Source organism: Pygocentrus nattereri, chromosome 13 (genome assembly GCF_015220715.1).
Source record: "Pygocentrus nattereri isolate fPygNat1 chromosome 13, fPygNat1.pri, whole genome shotgun sequence".
NCBI classification, from domain to species: Eukaryota; Metazoa; Chordata; class Actinopteri; order Characiformes; family Serrasalmidae; genus Pygocentrus; species Pygocentrus nattereri.
In genome coordinates this window covers 40,175,976-40,191,472 of record NC_051223.1, presented here as the reverse complement: position 1 = coordinate 40,191,472, position 15,497 = coordinate 40,175,976, and the positions used below count along the sequence as shown (strand labels likewise).

At 40.4% G+C, this 15,497-nt stretch overlaps 1 protein-coding gene across 14 annotated transcripts in view; it reads right to left on the bottom strand.

Annotated features, from left to right (window-relative positions):
* Positions 1–448: 448 nt before the first annotated feature.
* LOC108414676 (calcium-activated potassium channel subunit alpha-1-like) overlaps positions 449–15,497 on the bottom strand; it is a 209,891-nt gene continuing 194,842 nt past the window's right edge. For 8 of the 14 annotated variants that reach the window (XM_037544235.1, XM_037544239.1, XM_037544241.1 and 5 more), the window contains 6 exons: positions 14,654–14,784; positions 13,644–13,838; positions 12,769–12,887; positions 9,524–9,745; positions 2,421–2,449; positions 449–599 (listed from right to left, as the gene is read on the bottom strand). In XM_037544235.1, coding sequence (XP_037400132.1) covers positions 580–599; positions 2,421–2,449; positions 9,524–9,745; positions 12,769–12,887; positions 13,644–13,838; positions 14,654–14,784 — 716 coding nt within the window. In that variant the 3' untranslated portion in view covers positions 449–579. Of the gene's footprint in view, positions 600–2,420; positions 2,450–5,054; positions 9,746–12,768; positions 12,888–13,643; positions 13,839–14,653; positions 14,785–15,497 lie in introns of those variants that run through there. The other 6 variants (XM_037544237.1, XM_037544240.1, XM_037544244.1 and 3 more) reach the window with 2 other exon arrangements.

Below are 15,497 nucleotides of genomic sequence, written 5' to 3'. Positions count from 1 at the left end.
GTCGCTGAGCTTATTACACATTTGCAGACTTGTTCGTTTCTAGAGAAGATCGTTCCTGAAGCAGAATTCACATATGACAGCTGATACCTACCAGCTGCTACCTACTCCTACTACCCTCAAGGCCTTCATTCCCAAAATTAGCAGATTCTATAAAATAAGGAGTCCGGCCCTAACTTGATCTATAGCTCATTCATATATGTTACATTATAAAACTTTACCGAAGTGAAGAACTCTCTGATTGTCCGCCCTCATCTACAGTATGTACAATACATTCTAGCATATTCGGCTATAAAAATGCAACTCTAAAAAAGTGTTTTTATTACCACAATAATACTTACTGTGCAAACAAAACTGTAGCTAAATTAAAGCAGGGAAATGATAATGTATATTGAGGACCGCAAAGATTGTTTCATATCATAGTCAAAATATCAGAAAATGATGCATCTGGAACTTGAACGGTCCTCAAATCTCTTCCTCAGTTTCATTGATGATGGAGGGATGATGGAGCTCATAGCTGGATTCTTCTCGTGGGTGTTGGTGGGTTTGATTGGCATGTTCCTGGTGAAGGCTTTCTGTGGTTCATCTTTGTACCAAGTCTTCTGCAAAGCAATTGTACAGTGAAGGAGGGAAAAGGCTCACGATAGAAGCATCTGCATCAGTTCTTTGGAGTGCAAATAACAAAGTCTTTTTTTTAGAATTTGACTCTAAGCAGATCAAATAAACATGATCGTCCATTCCAGGTCTTTGGAAATTTTTCCAAGAACAATAATTTTTGAAGAATTCCAACCTTTTTTTGTCAAGACAAACAAAAAAAAAACATTTCCAGCCAATTTCAGCAGGCAATTCCTCTAATTCCTCTCCCCACTACGCATGCTGTCCTGAATCCGTTCACACGTTTCAGGAAGATTCTGAGTGAAAGCGTTCTGTCATGCTCTAAAGCTTGGAGAACCATGCAGAATATGGATGTGCAAACTACAGCAACCCAATGACAAACAGTCCTGAGGCCCGGTTGTATTGGAAGCACCAAACATCAGATTCTTCAGTATGTCTTAAACAGGTCAATCAATTTATGTAAAATCCCCAAAGCTCTCTCAACTGACCATCTCAGATCTGCTGAATACCTTTAATAAATAACATAACTGAGCCACGTATATAGTGAAAAAAGTACACTATATTGCAAGAAGTATGAATTTGAGTGACATCCCATTCTTAATCCATAGGGTTTAATATGATGTCGGCCCACCCTTTGCAGCTATAACAGCTTCAGCTCTTCTGGGAAGGCTTTCCACAAGGGTTAGGAGTGTTTATGGGAATTTTTGGCCGTTCTTCCAGAAGCTGATTTTGTGAGGTCAGAAGCTGATGTTGGACGAGAAGGCCTGGCTCACAGTCTCCGCTCTAATTCATCCCAAATTCATCTAATTCATCCCAGCATCCCAATATGCCATACAATCTTCAGAAATCCGTGTGGTGTCAACAAATCGAGACTGCGCAGCCACTGAACTACAGGCTAATAAATACAACCAAAACAACATTAGTGTAACTCTTGCCTCGGATGTCAAACAAAATCATAGAGAAAACAACGCTAAAGTAATAATAATACTAACAATAACAATCATTATTATTCTTTATAATTCATAATAAATTATTATTAGAAATTATTATTATTATTATTATTATTATATAGTTCTTTATTAAAGTGAATACTGTCATTAAAGTCATTATTTTTGGGAATTTGGGGTGATATTTACATGGCTTATTAAAAATCCAGAAAAACAAAAACATGTTCATTTCAATTAAATCAGATATAGAAGTAACTTCGATCTTAAAATGCCAGAAAAGGTTATTAAAAAAACAAATACTAAAGTTTGAAAGCTCTAATATGCTCCAATGTGGAGACATTAGTTGCTCAATTGCATAGAAAAAGATTTTCTTCATTTTTTCAGTTAAATCAAAGAATAATCCCTAGAAATGTTGTGTATCTATCATGAATAAAAAAGTACGGTTTGTATGACAAAGCACCTTTTTCTGTAGCGCTCATTTTAAGCCAATAATGAAGCCACGCCCACTTTTTAAAGCCTCTGTATCTCACAAACTAATGACAACACAAGCCTAAAAATCAGAACGCAATTGACCGGGTACAAGGACATCATTTCCTGAAAATATTCGCCAAATCTGAGATAGTCAGCCGGGAACTTTTGGAAATCTGGTGGTTGAGGCAACAAAAGTTCAGACCCACATCTACTGCTGTGATGTTTCTGATGCAACCACTAGCATCATAAACATCTTTACTTTCACACAGAAAGCAAAGTGTTAACACAGACATGTTGGTTTGTACTAAATGCCTAAATCAGTTTTCCGCTCATAACTGTGTGCAGTATGAGGCACTGAGGCAGGGGTGTCATGCATGTGGATGTCCCTACCTGCGACCCCTCTAGTCATCCTGGATGCACTTTGGAGAAAAAGGCACATTCTGTCAGCATGACTGTAGAAACGGGACAAATCACTTTGGGCCTGTTTACACCTCACATTAACATGCGTTTTCATGATCAGGTCTGGATTTCACTTGACGGCATGAAAAGCCAGGTGTAAACACCCCAAGACGCACTGTGAGCAGATTATGATCAGATCACTTAAACCACATTCAAAGGTGATCACAGACTGCGGAATGCGCTTTATTATCTGTATATAATAAAAAATAGCAGGCGTTATGCGTTCCAGGCTAATGAAGGTGTCCAGGCCAAGCTTTCCCACTTCTGTAGTAACGAGTAAAACAGAAACGATGCATGTGTTGACGTCCCTTTTATGCAGGAACAGTACAACCAGATCTCATTTGGTCAAACTGGGGACCCGTTTTAGTAAGAAGTGTGATGGAAATCCGGCCCAAGTTGATCCAGATGCGATCCAGACACCAAGCACATGTTACCGTAAAGTGCAAACAGGCTCTTTGTGCCGATCTGAAAGTGGGTTCTTTCCAGTGTTCACTTTGAAACCACTTTAAAAAGATCCAAGGCTGCGTTCAGACAGCAGGCAAACCGGATTTCTCAATTCACATCTATTGAGATGACTGTCTGCGCTGTTATTTGCCTGGAATCAGATCGAATTTGTGTGTTCACATTTCAGGCTGGTGACATGGATTTCGAATGCGGATGCAGCAGAGATGGAGGTGCACCATCTCACCCTCCAAACTGTTCGGAATTCTCTGGAATAATCATGACCCCTTGGAACTCTTTGTGAATCCCAGCACTTCATCACTCTGGATTTGACATTGTTGCTGTTTGTTGTGTCAAAAAGGACACTTTGAAATCCGATTTGAGCATTCAGACTGAGACACATCTGTAAAATCCCAGTGGAACTGCATTTCAAACCACCTCCGAATATTGTTTGGATCTGATTTGCAAAAATCCGATTTCATGTGGCTCTTTGCTGTCCAGACTATTAATCTGGATACACCAAAAATCAGATTTGGGCTGACAGTCTGAACACAGGCTAAAGCGTTTGTGATCCTTTGCGGTGCAGGAGCGCTCTCGCCCTGCATACGTCAGTGTCCTCCCTGATCCAGCACACCGGACTGATGAAGGGCTCGTTAACAAGCTGAACATTTGGGTCAGGTGTTATTTGGAGCAGAGACATCAGAAAAATGCACAGAAGCACTCCAGGACCAAAACTCTCCTTTTCCTGCATATCTAAATGGTTGAGATGTAAACAAAGTGATTCAGAGTGGTCTGATGTTAAATGCTCTGTTCTAGGGAAACTTGCTCACAGTGGTGGTGATAGGAACCAGACGTCAGACAAGTTTAATGACTCTAAAAAGTTATTACATTAAATGCTTATGAATTGGCCCAAAACATACTCATTTTCCATCATCAGCATTCCATATAAGCTCAGAAGACTCGTGTAGGTTCTCTGGTGGTTCTGGATGGTAAATAAAGTGTCTATATCTGTGTTGTAGTCATGGCGACGCCTGGTTCCCATCGCCACCACTGTAAAGACGTCTGAACCGTTTCACACTAAACCCTCTGAACCTCCTTGTTTACATGTTATTAATAGAACTGTGAACTGAATAGAACTGAAATGTTTAAAAACCAGAGGAATTTCTCTATAAATCATTAAATAAAATTGACAGGACTGTAGTTTAACAATGTTTTCAGACTGGCTGGTTGCTTTGCCTCAGCAAGCTGTCAAAACCAGATGTCTTTGAATCCAGACCTTCAATCCAATTTCCCATTGTGTCCTTACTAAAGAACCCTTGAACCTTCTTAAAGAGTGCAGCTAGTGGCGATCATCAACACCTGCTAGCTCAGCTGAGTTAGTTAGCTATGACAGATCGTCGGATAGATAGATAGATAGATAGATAGATAGATAGATAGATAGATAGAACTTGGATATTTAGCTAGCATTAGGTTTAATTAGTCTTAGAAGAAGTTTGATCATTTTGTGATGATGGTGCTTCACTTAAATAAAAACTCTATTTTTAATAACCTAGAAAGAAACATTTTCAGGTGACCTACATACTGAATTCAAAAAGTTGACAGTTTTATTCGTTTTTCATGAATTGCAATGTCAAATTTGAATTAACCAATGAATAAACGAAATATTTTATGTCTTTGTTTAACATGAACCAGACTACGTTCAGTCTATGGACTCTATGGAAAATAGAATATATAGAATTTTGGTGATAAACAAAATTACACACAATTTTATTTGTAAACCAGATTAAATTCACTACAATTTTGGTGGTAAACCAGATTATACATCATCGTTATTGCAAGTGTTTTTTTTTTTACCTGCATACTGCCAAAATATTTGACGTATATAAAAAGTTACATGAGTTACAATGTAAAATTTTAATTAAACAAAGAATAAACAAAATATTTTATGTCTATGTATAACAATCCAGACTATTTTCAGTCTATTTTTATATGACTATAAATGATTCAGTTCTCTTGTTCCGGGAGCAGGAGATACTGAGCTCAACAAGGTGAATAAACAGTACAGTAAACATCAAATCGTCTGAAATAGGTGTAAAAATTTGCAAGTAAAAACCTGCTCATGTCTTTAATACAGAAAAAGATTTTTTTATTAGGATTATTTTTATTATATAGAGTATACCATTTCATTGTAAATATGTGGAAGGTTTTCTACACATCTTTTATAATATCCATAAAATCAGTACTTTGGTCCAAGAATTCTAATACATGAATATGAACAAAAATTCAACAAAGAAAGCAAACATGTTTCATGCGTAACATTTCATTGCGCGAGCAGTGTGAACAGTTCACTTGGTGAGTGATATTCTTGTGCATACTCAACAGTATTTGTGTTACTCTGTACCACCTAACAAAGGCAGCTAATCAGCGTTTCAGCCTCGAAACAGCCTTCAAAATACTGAAATCATTTTAGACGATGAGGAGGATGGGAGTAAAATTTCATTGGAATAATGAAGGTAAAATGAAATTTACAAAAGACAGAGGGAAGTAGCCGAAAGTCCACTTACTGACCATAGAAACACCTCCGTATTCGCTCAGCAACTGTTAAAAAAAATAACGTGTGTGTTTTATAATGTGATTGGACTAAAGGAACACATGCATGAGTCTGAGATTAGGGGTCCAACTGATCTTCTGTACTAAAGTTAGTGGTAAACCAAAATAAGTTGGCCACATTTTTAGCGGTAAACCAAACTACATATAACTTGGATGGTAGACCAGATTATATATATGTACATTTTTGGCAGTAAATCAGATTACATACAATTTTATAAGTGAACCAGATTACATATCATTTTACTGGTAATCCAGATTGGACTGGCTACAAATTTGGTGGTACACCTTCTTATATGTGGGCTGTAATTTTGGTGGCAAACCATATCATGTACAATTTTGGTGGTAAACCAGATTATGCACAGTTTTAATGGTAAACAATCATATTATATACAGTTTTATTAGTGAACCAGATTACATATGATTAGATTGGTGAACCACAGTAAATTGGCAATAATTCTGGTGGTAATCCTGATCAGATTGCCTACATTTTTTTTGGTAAACCAGATTATGTATAATTTTGGTGGTAAACCAGATTATGCACAATTTCACTTGTAAACCAGATTTAAAAAAACAGATTAAATTAGCTATAAATTGGTGGTAAAACGGATTATATTGGCTATAATTGAATAAATGTTTAATATCAGATCTTTAAAGTTATTGATCAGTCAATCAAATCACCAAATCATCAAATCAAATGGCAAAAAATGTGACACGTAAACATAAAAGAAGCATTTCTAGCAGAATTAACACTGAGATTGAGTATGTGATGGGTTTGTGGGATTGAGGAATAAATCTGAATTGTATCATGCTTGACATTTCTCAGGCAAGGCTACCATGAAGTTGCTCATTGACTAATTTTAAGGTCATCACTCTCTGAAGGCAGCAATCTTTCTTCCTTCACATGAGATAGAGCACACAGCAGCAGTCCAAAGGTTTGGGCACAACTACTAATAGAAGATTTTTTTCTTTCTTTTTAATATTTTCCTCGTCGAAACTGTGAGAGAACACGGAGTTACCAAAAGTGTTAAATTGAAACTGAACTAAAGAAATTGTCAGGACATTCCCTTAAGTAGCTTCAATTAGTAAAAAATGTTCCGTTTTTTTTTATTTGCATGAATTGAAAACACCGAGGAAAAAAAGAACAAAAAAAAAAAAAACCCAAAAACTTTGCATGTCCAAAATTAACTGTCCAAAATCTCAAATTCCAATACAAATGAGCTACTTTTAATTTGCAAATTTTGTATTTAAAATAAATACAAACATCAACTACTTTTATTCATATAAACAGAAATTTATTTACGGAACTTAAGCATAAGGCTTCAGATCAAAATATATATAAGACATAAACTCACTCAGGTGTGTCCAAAATTTTGACTGCTACAGTATGAGGGTCTGTACAGTAAGCCCACTGGTGAAGACCTACAGCGTACGCTATAACAGAGATAAGGCTTATTCAACACCAGCCTTTTGGTCCAGAGCCTGACAAGTCAGCCGCGGATTTCCAGGAAAAAAAATCAAGCTAAACATCTAATTTGTTCAACAACGCAACATTTCAAGTGTTCTCCACATTTTTTTAAATTATGAATTTGTTAAGTTTGCCAATGAAAATAATTATCGTGTTCAGTTGCTCAGTGAATGCTGACATCGGACATATCTGAACTGAATTTTAAAATGAGTATAAATATAACACTAAAGGAACGCTGGGGAGGGATTAGGTTTAAGAAACTAGGTAGGGAATGGGATTATTCCCTTTTGAGAATATATCCTGTCAAAAACACCTGGAACATGGATTTTTAATTCTAAAGTCATTATATTCTCTATCTCTAAAAATCAGAGGAGACCCCTCAGGGCCTTCTAGGCCTTTAGAGAACGCCTAACGATTTAGGCTTTTTTATATTCTTATTACGTTTATTAAGTGTTACAATACTACTCTTTCGTCGTTAAAGCACAGGATAAAAAAAGGCTTCGATTCTTTAAGCATCCAGCAGAAAAATGGCCAATCAGGAGCTGTTTTCCTCCATTGTATATCTAGATAGATATAGCTGAGCGATCACTCCAACTGGTGAGGACTTCAGGAGCTGAAGAGAAGTCCTAACTTGTTACATTAACCTAAATGCACCCGAATGCAACTGCTGCCCCACGGCAAAAAAAATGGTATCAAGTAAAATGATCTTAGTTATAGTGAATATGTCTAATAATTCTCCTGTTGGGATTGTTGTGAGCTTAAATTTAGATTATTTTTCTTATTTCCAGACATTTTTTGCTGGTTTATGTGATATTATTACGTTAATCTCACTACCCTGGCAGATAACTGTGCTTGTTTTAAGAAATGTGTGTGAAACCAACAAAATTATCTGCCAGTACAGTGAGATCATTTTACTTAATAAAAGGACTTAAAACAAGTAAATATCATCTAGAAATAAGCTAGAAAACCTTTGTCCCATCTCAAAATGGAAAATTTTAGATATAGTGACTACATTTAAGATCATTTCCCTTGACAAGATTTCTTTGCAGTGCCCGTTTTAGGTGGAATAGAAGATTTGAAAGTTTAGCGCTAACAAACTACTGGAATCCTATTGGGACGCTAGCAGAATTTAGCATCATCACTGAGGTGTTTTTTTCCTTACCTCTACCAGTCACAGACACCACTGATGAAAAGACCCTGCAGAAATGAAAAAATTGTTGACTGTGCTAGGTTGTTGCTAGATAACTGCAGTATAATATTCCAGGTGGTTGCTAGGCTGCTGCTGTGTGATTTCTACGGTATTCCAGGTGGTTGCTGTGATGTTGCTAGGTCATTGCTACGGTATTCCAGAGACATCTCCTAACTTCTTGGCTCACACTGCATGTTTTCACCCACTTATGCAGAAGAAGGAGAAGGATGACTCTCCTGACTGTATCACCTTTTCCCACATCTCTGTAGTGCTTATGGTCTTTATTCCACTAAATATTTTATAGATGTAGAAGAAACAAGTTTATTTAGGGAATTTATTACCACGAATCCAGTTAATTTAATGTGAAATGTTATTCTAAGATTTGTATTTATACTCAGTTTAAATTTCAGCTCAATTAAAAAAAAAAGCAATTTAGAAACGTGAAAAAATAACAACTAAAAAAACATTTGGAGCATGAATTACTGAAACGCTTTCGCTCGACTTTTTCCACAGAAATCTGGGATCTTTCGTATGAGAGGTGTGGATTAATCGTATATTTGGTGTAGTCGTTTATCAAACCCATGCAGGAAGAAAAGAGCCACAGAGGGAGGAATGAGGCTATTGCCCAGAACAGAAAAAAGGCAATGAATATAAGATGTAACTAAGAAATGAACAAACACATATGATGGCGTGACGACAGCAATGCTCTGTGCTTAAAGTGCAGTTTCAGTGCAAAAATCTCATCTCCGTTTCTACAGGACCCCAAACAGACTCCAGGTAAACCAGGTAAGACAGCGGCAATGAACAAAGTAAAACACCACTTTTCTTTAAAACGTAAACTGCGGCTGAAGACGAACAGAAGAGTTTTGACAGGCAGAGCCGAGCGAGCGGGAGTGACGATGTGTTTCCGAGGACGTGGGAAGCGTGTATGGCTGAATCTGACTGAGTTTCAAGTTCACTGTTATGAGTCACGCTGCGACATTCTGAGGTCACATGCAAATGGCACACGGCTGCAGGAGAGCGTGCAGACTGACCGCACGGCTCACAGACACAGCCAGCAGCAGCACGAGGCCAGACGCGTCACACAGGCACAGAGAGACAGAGAGAGAGAGAGAGAGGGAGAGAGAGAGAGAGAGAGAGAGAGAGAGAGAGAGAGAGAGAGAGAGAGAGAGAGAGAGAGTAAGACAGATGGGAAGAGAGAGAGAGACATATAGAGAAACAGAGAGAGAGAGAGAGAGAGAGAGAGAGAGAGAGGGAGAGAGAGACAGAGAGACAATAGAGAGGTACAGGTATAGTGACAGGTCTTCAGGGCATTACAGTGGAACATACTTCTGCTTGTCTCTCGGCTCTCGGCTCTTGCTGCGGCCAGCACGGGTGCTAGTGCTGACCGAATGGACAGATGAGCTTTTCTTACTGGAGGAATGAGAGGAGTGGGACGAGTGGGAGAGAGTGGCCCGAGACTGACCAGCGTTGTGGTCAAACTGCATCAGACAGAAGATCAGGTCTGTGGGCACCAGCTCAAAGTCATACGGAGGGTTGGTGATGACGTACCTGAGAGAGAGACAGACAGAGAGAGAGAGAGACAGAGAGAGACAGAGAGAGAGAGAGACAGAGAGAGAGAGAGAGAGAGAGAGAGACAGAGAGAGAGAGAGAGAGAGAGAGAGAGACAGACAGAGAGAGAGAGAGACAGAGAGAGAGAGAGAGAGAGAGAGACAGAGAGAGAGAGACAGAGAGAGAGAGAGAGAGAGAGAGAGAGAGAGAGAGAGAGAGAGAGAGAGACAGAGAGAGAGAGAGAGAGAGAGAGAGAAAGGGAGAGAGAGAGAGAGAGAGAGAGACAGAGACAGAGAGAGAGAGAGAGAGAGAGAGACAGAGAGAGAGAGAGAGAGAGAGAGAGAGAGAGATGAATACATGTATGTTTACTGAAGGATTAATCCTCTGGGGTCCAGAACTGGCCCAAGCTTCAAATCCAATGTTTGTTTGTCGTCCACTTGAAGTTCTAAGGTTCTATCTGTGTTCCCAGCAGTTTTAAATATCGGGCTTCAAAGATTTTGCATTTCAAATATCGAAACTGATATGTGGAACACATTTCTTGTTGACAGACACCCTAGAAACATATCAGATTTAAGTTCAATTTTATGTTTTTTGTGAAATCTATTTAGATTTTTCTTTATTTTTTATGGCCTGAATGGAAATGTATCTTATTTAAAAGAGGACTGCAGATTAACCTTTCCTGGATCGGGGCCTTGCCATGGCAGAAGGGCTTGTGTGGTCTAGGGATCTTCAGAGCCAAGTCACCTGGAGCAATATGCCCCTGGTAAGGTCTCCCAAGGCGAACAGGTCTGGAATAAAGACTAACTTGATCCAAAAATCCTCCATAACTAAGGGACACAAGAAACCATGAACCTCTCCCAGGTGAGGGTTACCGGGACCTACCTCTGGTGCCAGGCCTGGGGGTAGTGTTCCTTTGCGAGTGCCTGGGGGCCGGGCAGCCTATATAACACGGCTGGGCCCAAAAGGCAATGTGGGGGGACCACAAGGTCCACTACTGGGTACCAGTGCTGTGCCACATAGGCGGTGGGAGACGGTGGAGAGGTCCTTGGCAGCATGGACTCCTGCGGTGGAAACTGGCTCTTGATACGGGGGTGGATGCCTACACTCTACTTGAGCTTGATCATCCAGGAGGACCTTGGAGTTGAGCCGCTACTACTCCACATTGAGAGGAGCCAGTTGAGCTGGTTCGGGTATCTGACCAGGATGCCCCTGGATGCCTCCCGGCGGAGGTTTACCAGGCATAGCCTACTAGGATGAGACCCCGGGGTCATCCTAGGACTCGCTGGAGGGATTACACGCTATATTTTTTCAAAAGTATTCGGTTGTCTGACTTCACATATGAACTTGACTGAGATCCCATTCTTACTCCATAGGGTTTAATATGATGTCGGCCCACCCTTTGCAGCTATAACAGCTTCAGCTCTTCTGGGAAGGCTTTCCACAAGGGTTAGGAGTGTTTATGGGAATTTTTGGCCGTTCTTCCAGAAGAACATTTGTGAGGTCAGATACTGATGTTGGACGAGAAGGCCTGGCTCACAGTCTCCGCTCTAATTCATTATTAGGTTACTAGGGTAATGATAAGTAGGTGTCATGTAGTATTCCATGTGGTTGCTAGGGTGCTGTTAAGTGTTTTCTATGGTATTCCAGGTAGTTGCTATGTTATTCCAGAGACCTGTCCTGTTATCTTGGTGTACGCCACAGATGTTTTCACCCACTTATGAAGAACATAGTGATGGATAACTTTTCTGACCATCTCACTTTTTGACAACTTCATCTCTGTTGACCAGTGCTGATCTTTAAATCCACTGAGCTCTCAAATGGTCATCTGTCATTTTTTAAATGAGGAGTTTATGCTTCAGTCTTACTTTAATATCCCTCTTTATGTATTTGTGGACAAACTATTCCTGCTCACACAGTCTAATCCTGTCCTGCACTGCTCACCTCAGACACTTGAGGGGCAGATGTTCTTCTGATTTGCCTTACATGTCACACTAATGCACAAGTATCTCGCTTCACTAAAGGTGCACGTTCAACCACAATTTCCAACACTGTTTACTGACGTCTTTCCCATTGATCTAAATGTGAAATGTGAACCCTCTCCTTAGATCTTTTCCTCTTTCAGTCATGATCTAAAGCTGAGGTTAACTGGTACTGATCCGGCAGAAAGGCGGTCCCTGAACTCAAAGCGAGGGTGAAGCCCTGCAAGGACGACAGGGAGAGGAGAACTGGTCCTGCTCAGCTCAAGTTTTTAAACTTGCTGCAGAGCATGGTAAGATGCTAACTGCATAATTGAGCAGTAAACCTGTTTGGAAGCATCTGTACTCGCTATGTAAAGTTTCTCCACTCACTTCTTCAGTTTTTCCTTTTATTTTTCACCCACCTGTATACTGTAATAAGATTTTTGGCTAGTCTCATGTTTTGTGTGACATCACACTGTATAGTTGCCGACATTTTGAGGACCAAATCAGTGCAATGCCTTGAATTTGCTGCACAGTTAGATGTAAAAACCATAGAGGAAAACTATAAAGGAAAAAGACAAAAAAAGGAAAACTATAAGACCTTAAATTCAATGTTTTCACTCCAGGTTTGGAGCCGCTTTTTCCATTGAAACGACATTTAAATCTCCAGAAACAGAGAGTAAAGTTATACCAGCTGTCTGCAGCTCCGTTAGGGGGACGACTGTTTATCTCTCGGCTGTTAACATTAGCTAGGGGCTGAGTATGAGATAAATATAAAGGAAAACACAAAATTTGGTAGCTTTTCTGCCAGTTTAAGTGGGACCAGGAGTTCAAGGGAAACTGTATAAGAATCGCAGCATATTTTATCGACTTTGTCAGGGTCACATTCTTTCTCTTCCAAAGTAAGGAGAGTAATTTTAGCCATATTTCATCTCTAGTTATGTTCATGTCGAGCAGTTGGCAGCCACAACAGAAAAATCACATGACTGAAACCCCCCTTAGATATCACTAATGCTGAGCGGGATGTGTTTCCTAAAAATTCAGAGCTATCTGGGGGGAACTCACCGCTTGGTGCACTGGCTCGGAGAGCTCAGGTGAGCATCTCTTAACCGGTATATCCCAAAGCACAGCATGTTGTATGTTTTTAACGCCTTGCAGAATAAATCGCCATAGCAGCCACCATCCTGTAAATCAACACAACAAACAAATATAGTTATTTGGCAGAAAAGAACCAAACTACGCGTTTTTTGCAAAACAAAATTGGATTGGATTTGTACAGGGGTGTAAGTAAAGATGCATGACCCCAATGTTAACCGACTTAGTGCCTCCAGAATTTAACTCTAAAATACAAATGAATTTTAAAAAGTAGAAAACATTATTTTCAGACCTGCCACTGTTCTTGTGTCATCAACAAATGTAACTTTTAATAGATGCAATGCCATCTTTAGAGGGTGGCGATGAGTATTGTTTGTTTATTTGAGCTCATGTTGTTTCTGTCCTTAACTGCAAATTCTCCTCAGTCCTTGCTAACATTTGCACTGGAAGCTGATGTTTTTGAGAAAACGTCAGACTTACAGAAAAATGAGTGATTACTCTCCCAGGTGAGGATAAAGTCACCAAGTTTTAAGTCACCAATAAGTCCACCAGAAGCTAGGTCGTTTGTGTTAGCTAGTTAGGTAATACTAACATTATTAGCACACGCAGCTACGGAACAAGTGTTTTTGTTCCCTCCTTGACTCTGGATGTAGCTGAGACCTCTGTGTGAGCATGTATGTTCGGTATAGCTTATATTCCCCAACCACCACCTCATTTCTGCAACTGAAGAACCATTCCCATCTTTAATGGACACACAGTTGCTCTACGATAGTTGCTCTATGAGATTTGGTAGATAAGACGGTGGGCTTGGTGGGCTGCTGGGCTCCACTCCAGCTCTCTCTCACCCCAAGGTCAGCGAATGGCCCATCGTAGAGAGCCAACTGTGCCACGCGGCATCTGTCTCTGTTGGCCAGTGTCTGGGGGGTGCTGTAGCCGCCACGTAAAGCATTTTCTTCTGCTAATAAGCCCTCCAACTCTGGGGTGGCTCCTCCCGTAACCAGCGTCCGAATTAACGTGAGAATATTATCGTTAAAGTACGTCTGAGAGAGAGAGAGAGAGAGAGAGAGAGACCATACAATATATATATATATACACACATACACATGAGCACCTTCAGTAAATTCAATCACAACACAGCTTTATATGATTGTGGCACACACCCATGCCCAAGGGTCCTGAACTCCAAGTAAGGGTGAAGCCCTGCGACGATGGTAGGAAAAGAGAACCACGAGTGTGACAGCGCACAAGTCCCGAGCCCCACCTCCCCATCCTTGCTCCGCAGCTCAGCCACCTGGGTTGAATGTAGGGCAAATTAAAGTGGCCTCGCTGCGGGAACGGATGCGGCACCCAGGAGGTGGGGCTCGGGATTTGTGCGTCGCCCTCCACTCAACTGGCGGGTCTCCTCTCACCGCCATCATCACAGGCCTTCGTCTTGTGACCGTCAACAGGGCTCGGGGCACGAGCACATGCCACAATAATAAAAAAGAGACAACAAACAGTGTAAAACCAGTAAATAAAAAGCTATGTACAGGAAAAGTAAGTAAATGTATTATTATATACAAATGATTAAAAAGCATAAAAAAGAGTAAAACAATCAAAACAGATAATGGAACTAAAGGAGCATTTAAGATAAGTTCATGAAAGTGTGTTTTTCCGTTAATTTAAAAAGCAACTAAAATCGATTAGAAAAGCATCACAGAATCTGAATTTCAAATATGGATTGATAAATTGTCAGGGCTCCCCATACTAATGCACGTTCTCCTGCTGTTTGACTCCTGGAATCACTAACAAACCGCCATCCAGTAAGCTTAAAAAACGAGGAGGAGGATTGGCAAGTATCTGTGCGACGACTCACCGCACTCATGAGAGAGTCGAGCACGCTGACAGCGAAGGCAGTTCCGCAGGCGAAAGGCTGGGTGAGGTACAGCTCTGTGTCTGGATCATCATCATCATCTTGATCCAGAAACTGGACATTGGAATCATTCACTATAAAAACACATACAGACACACACAACATGTATTAACATAAACAAACAATATCAACACACACACACCCACCCAACACACAGCGTACGAGCACTCACATCTTCCTCCACTTCACAGTAGCACCTCTCAAAGCAAAGGCACAGCAAAGCCATGAAAATGCAATCAGCATGCCGGCTCACATTAGTGGATGAAGCAGCTAAATAAGCCCAGAGCAGCATGCGAGAGCAGCAGGCCATGTCAAATGACGAAACCAAACACAGATGGCTCAGATGAAGACAGAAGCAACTAACGAACCACTGGCAGCACCAAGGGAGTTCTAGAGGGGTGGAAGAAGCTTAGGTCTCTCATCAAACTTCAGACAAATGTAACAATTTCTTGGCAAATCACCAATTAGCCTAAACTATGTTTTTGTAAATCCCAGTCTTTCCATACTTTTGTGAAATGCTTGTGTTTGGAGTTTCATTACTTTAGACTCTTGCGAGGGCGGTGAATAAGCTTGCTGTGTATCTGTTGCAGGACTGCTCGTGTTGACAATAAATGATTTGCGTCTGAGAGCGGCGATCAGGCAACTGGAAAAGGCATACATCAGCCGACATCTCCAAAGCTACAGAACACTAATCAAAGTGTTGCAGCGGAGATGACACTCTGGTTGATTCACAGTGTCCACAGAATGGCATCCTTCTAGCTCTCACATTATCTTGGAGAACTGTTCC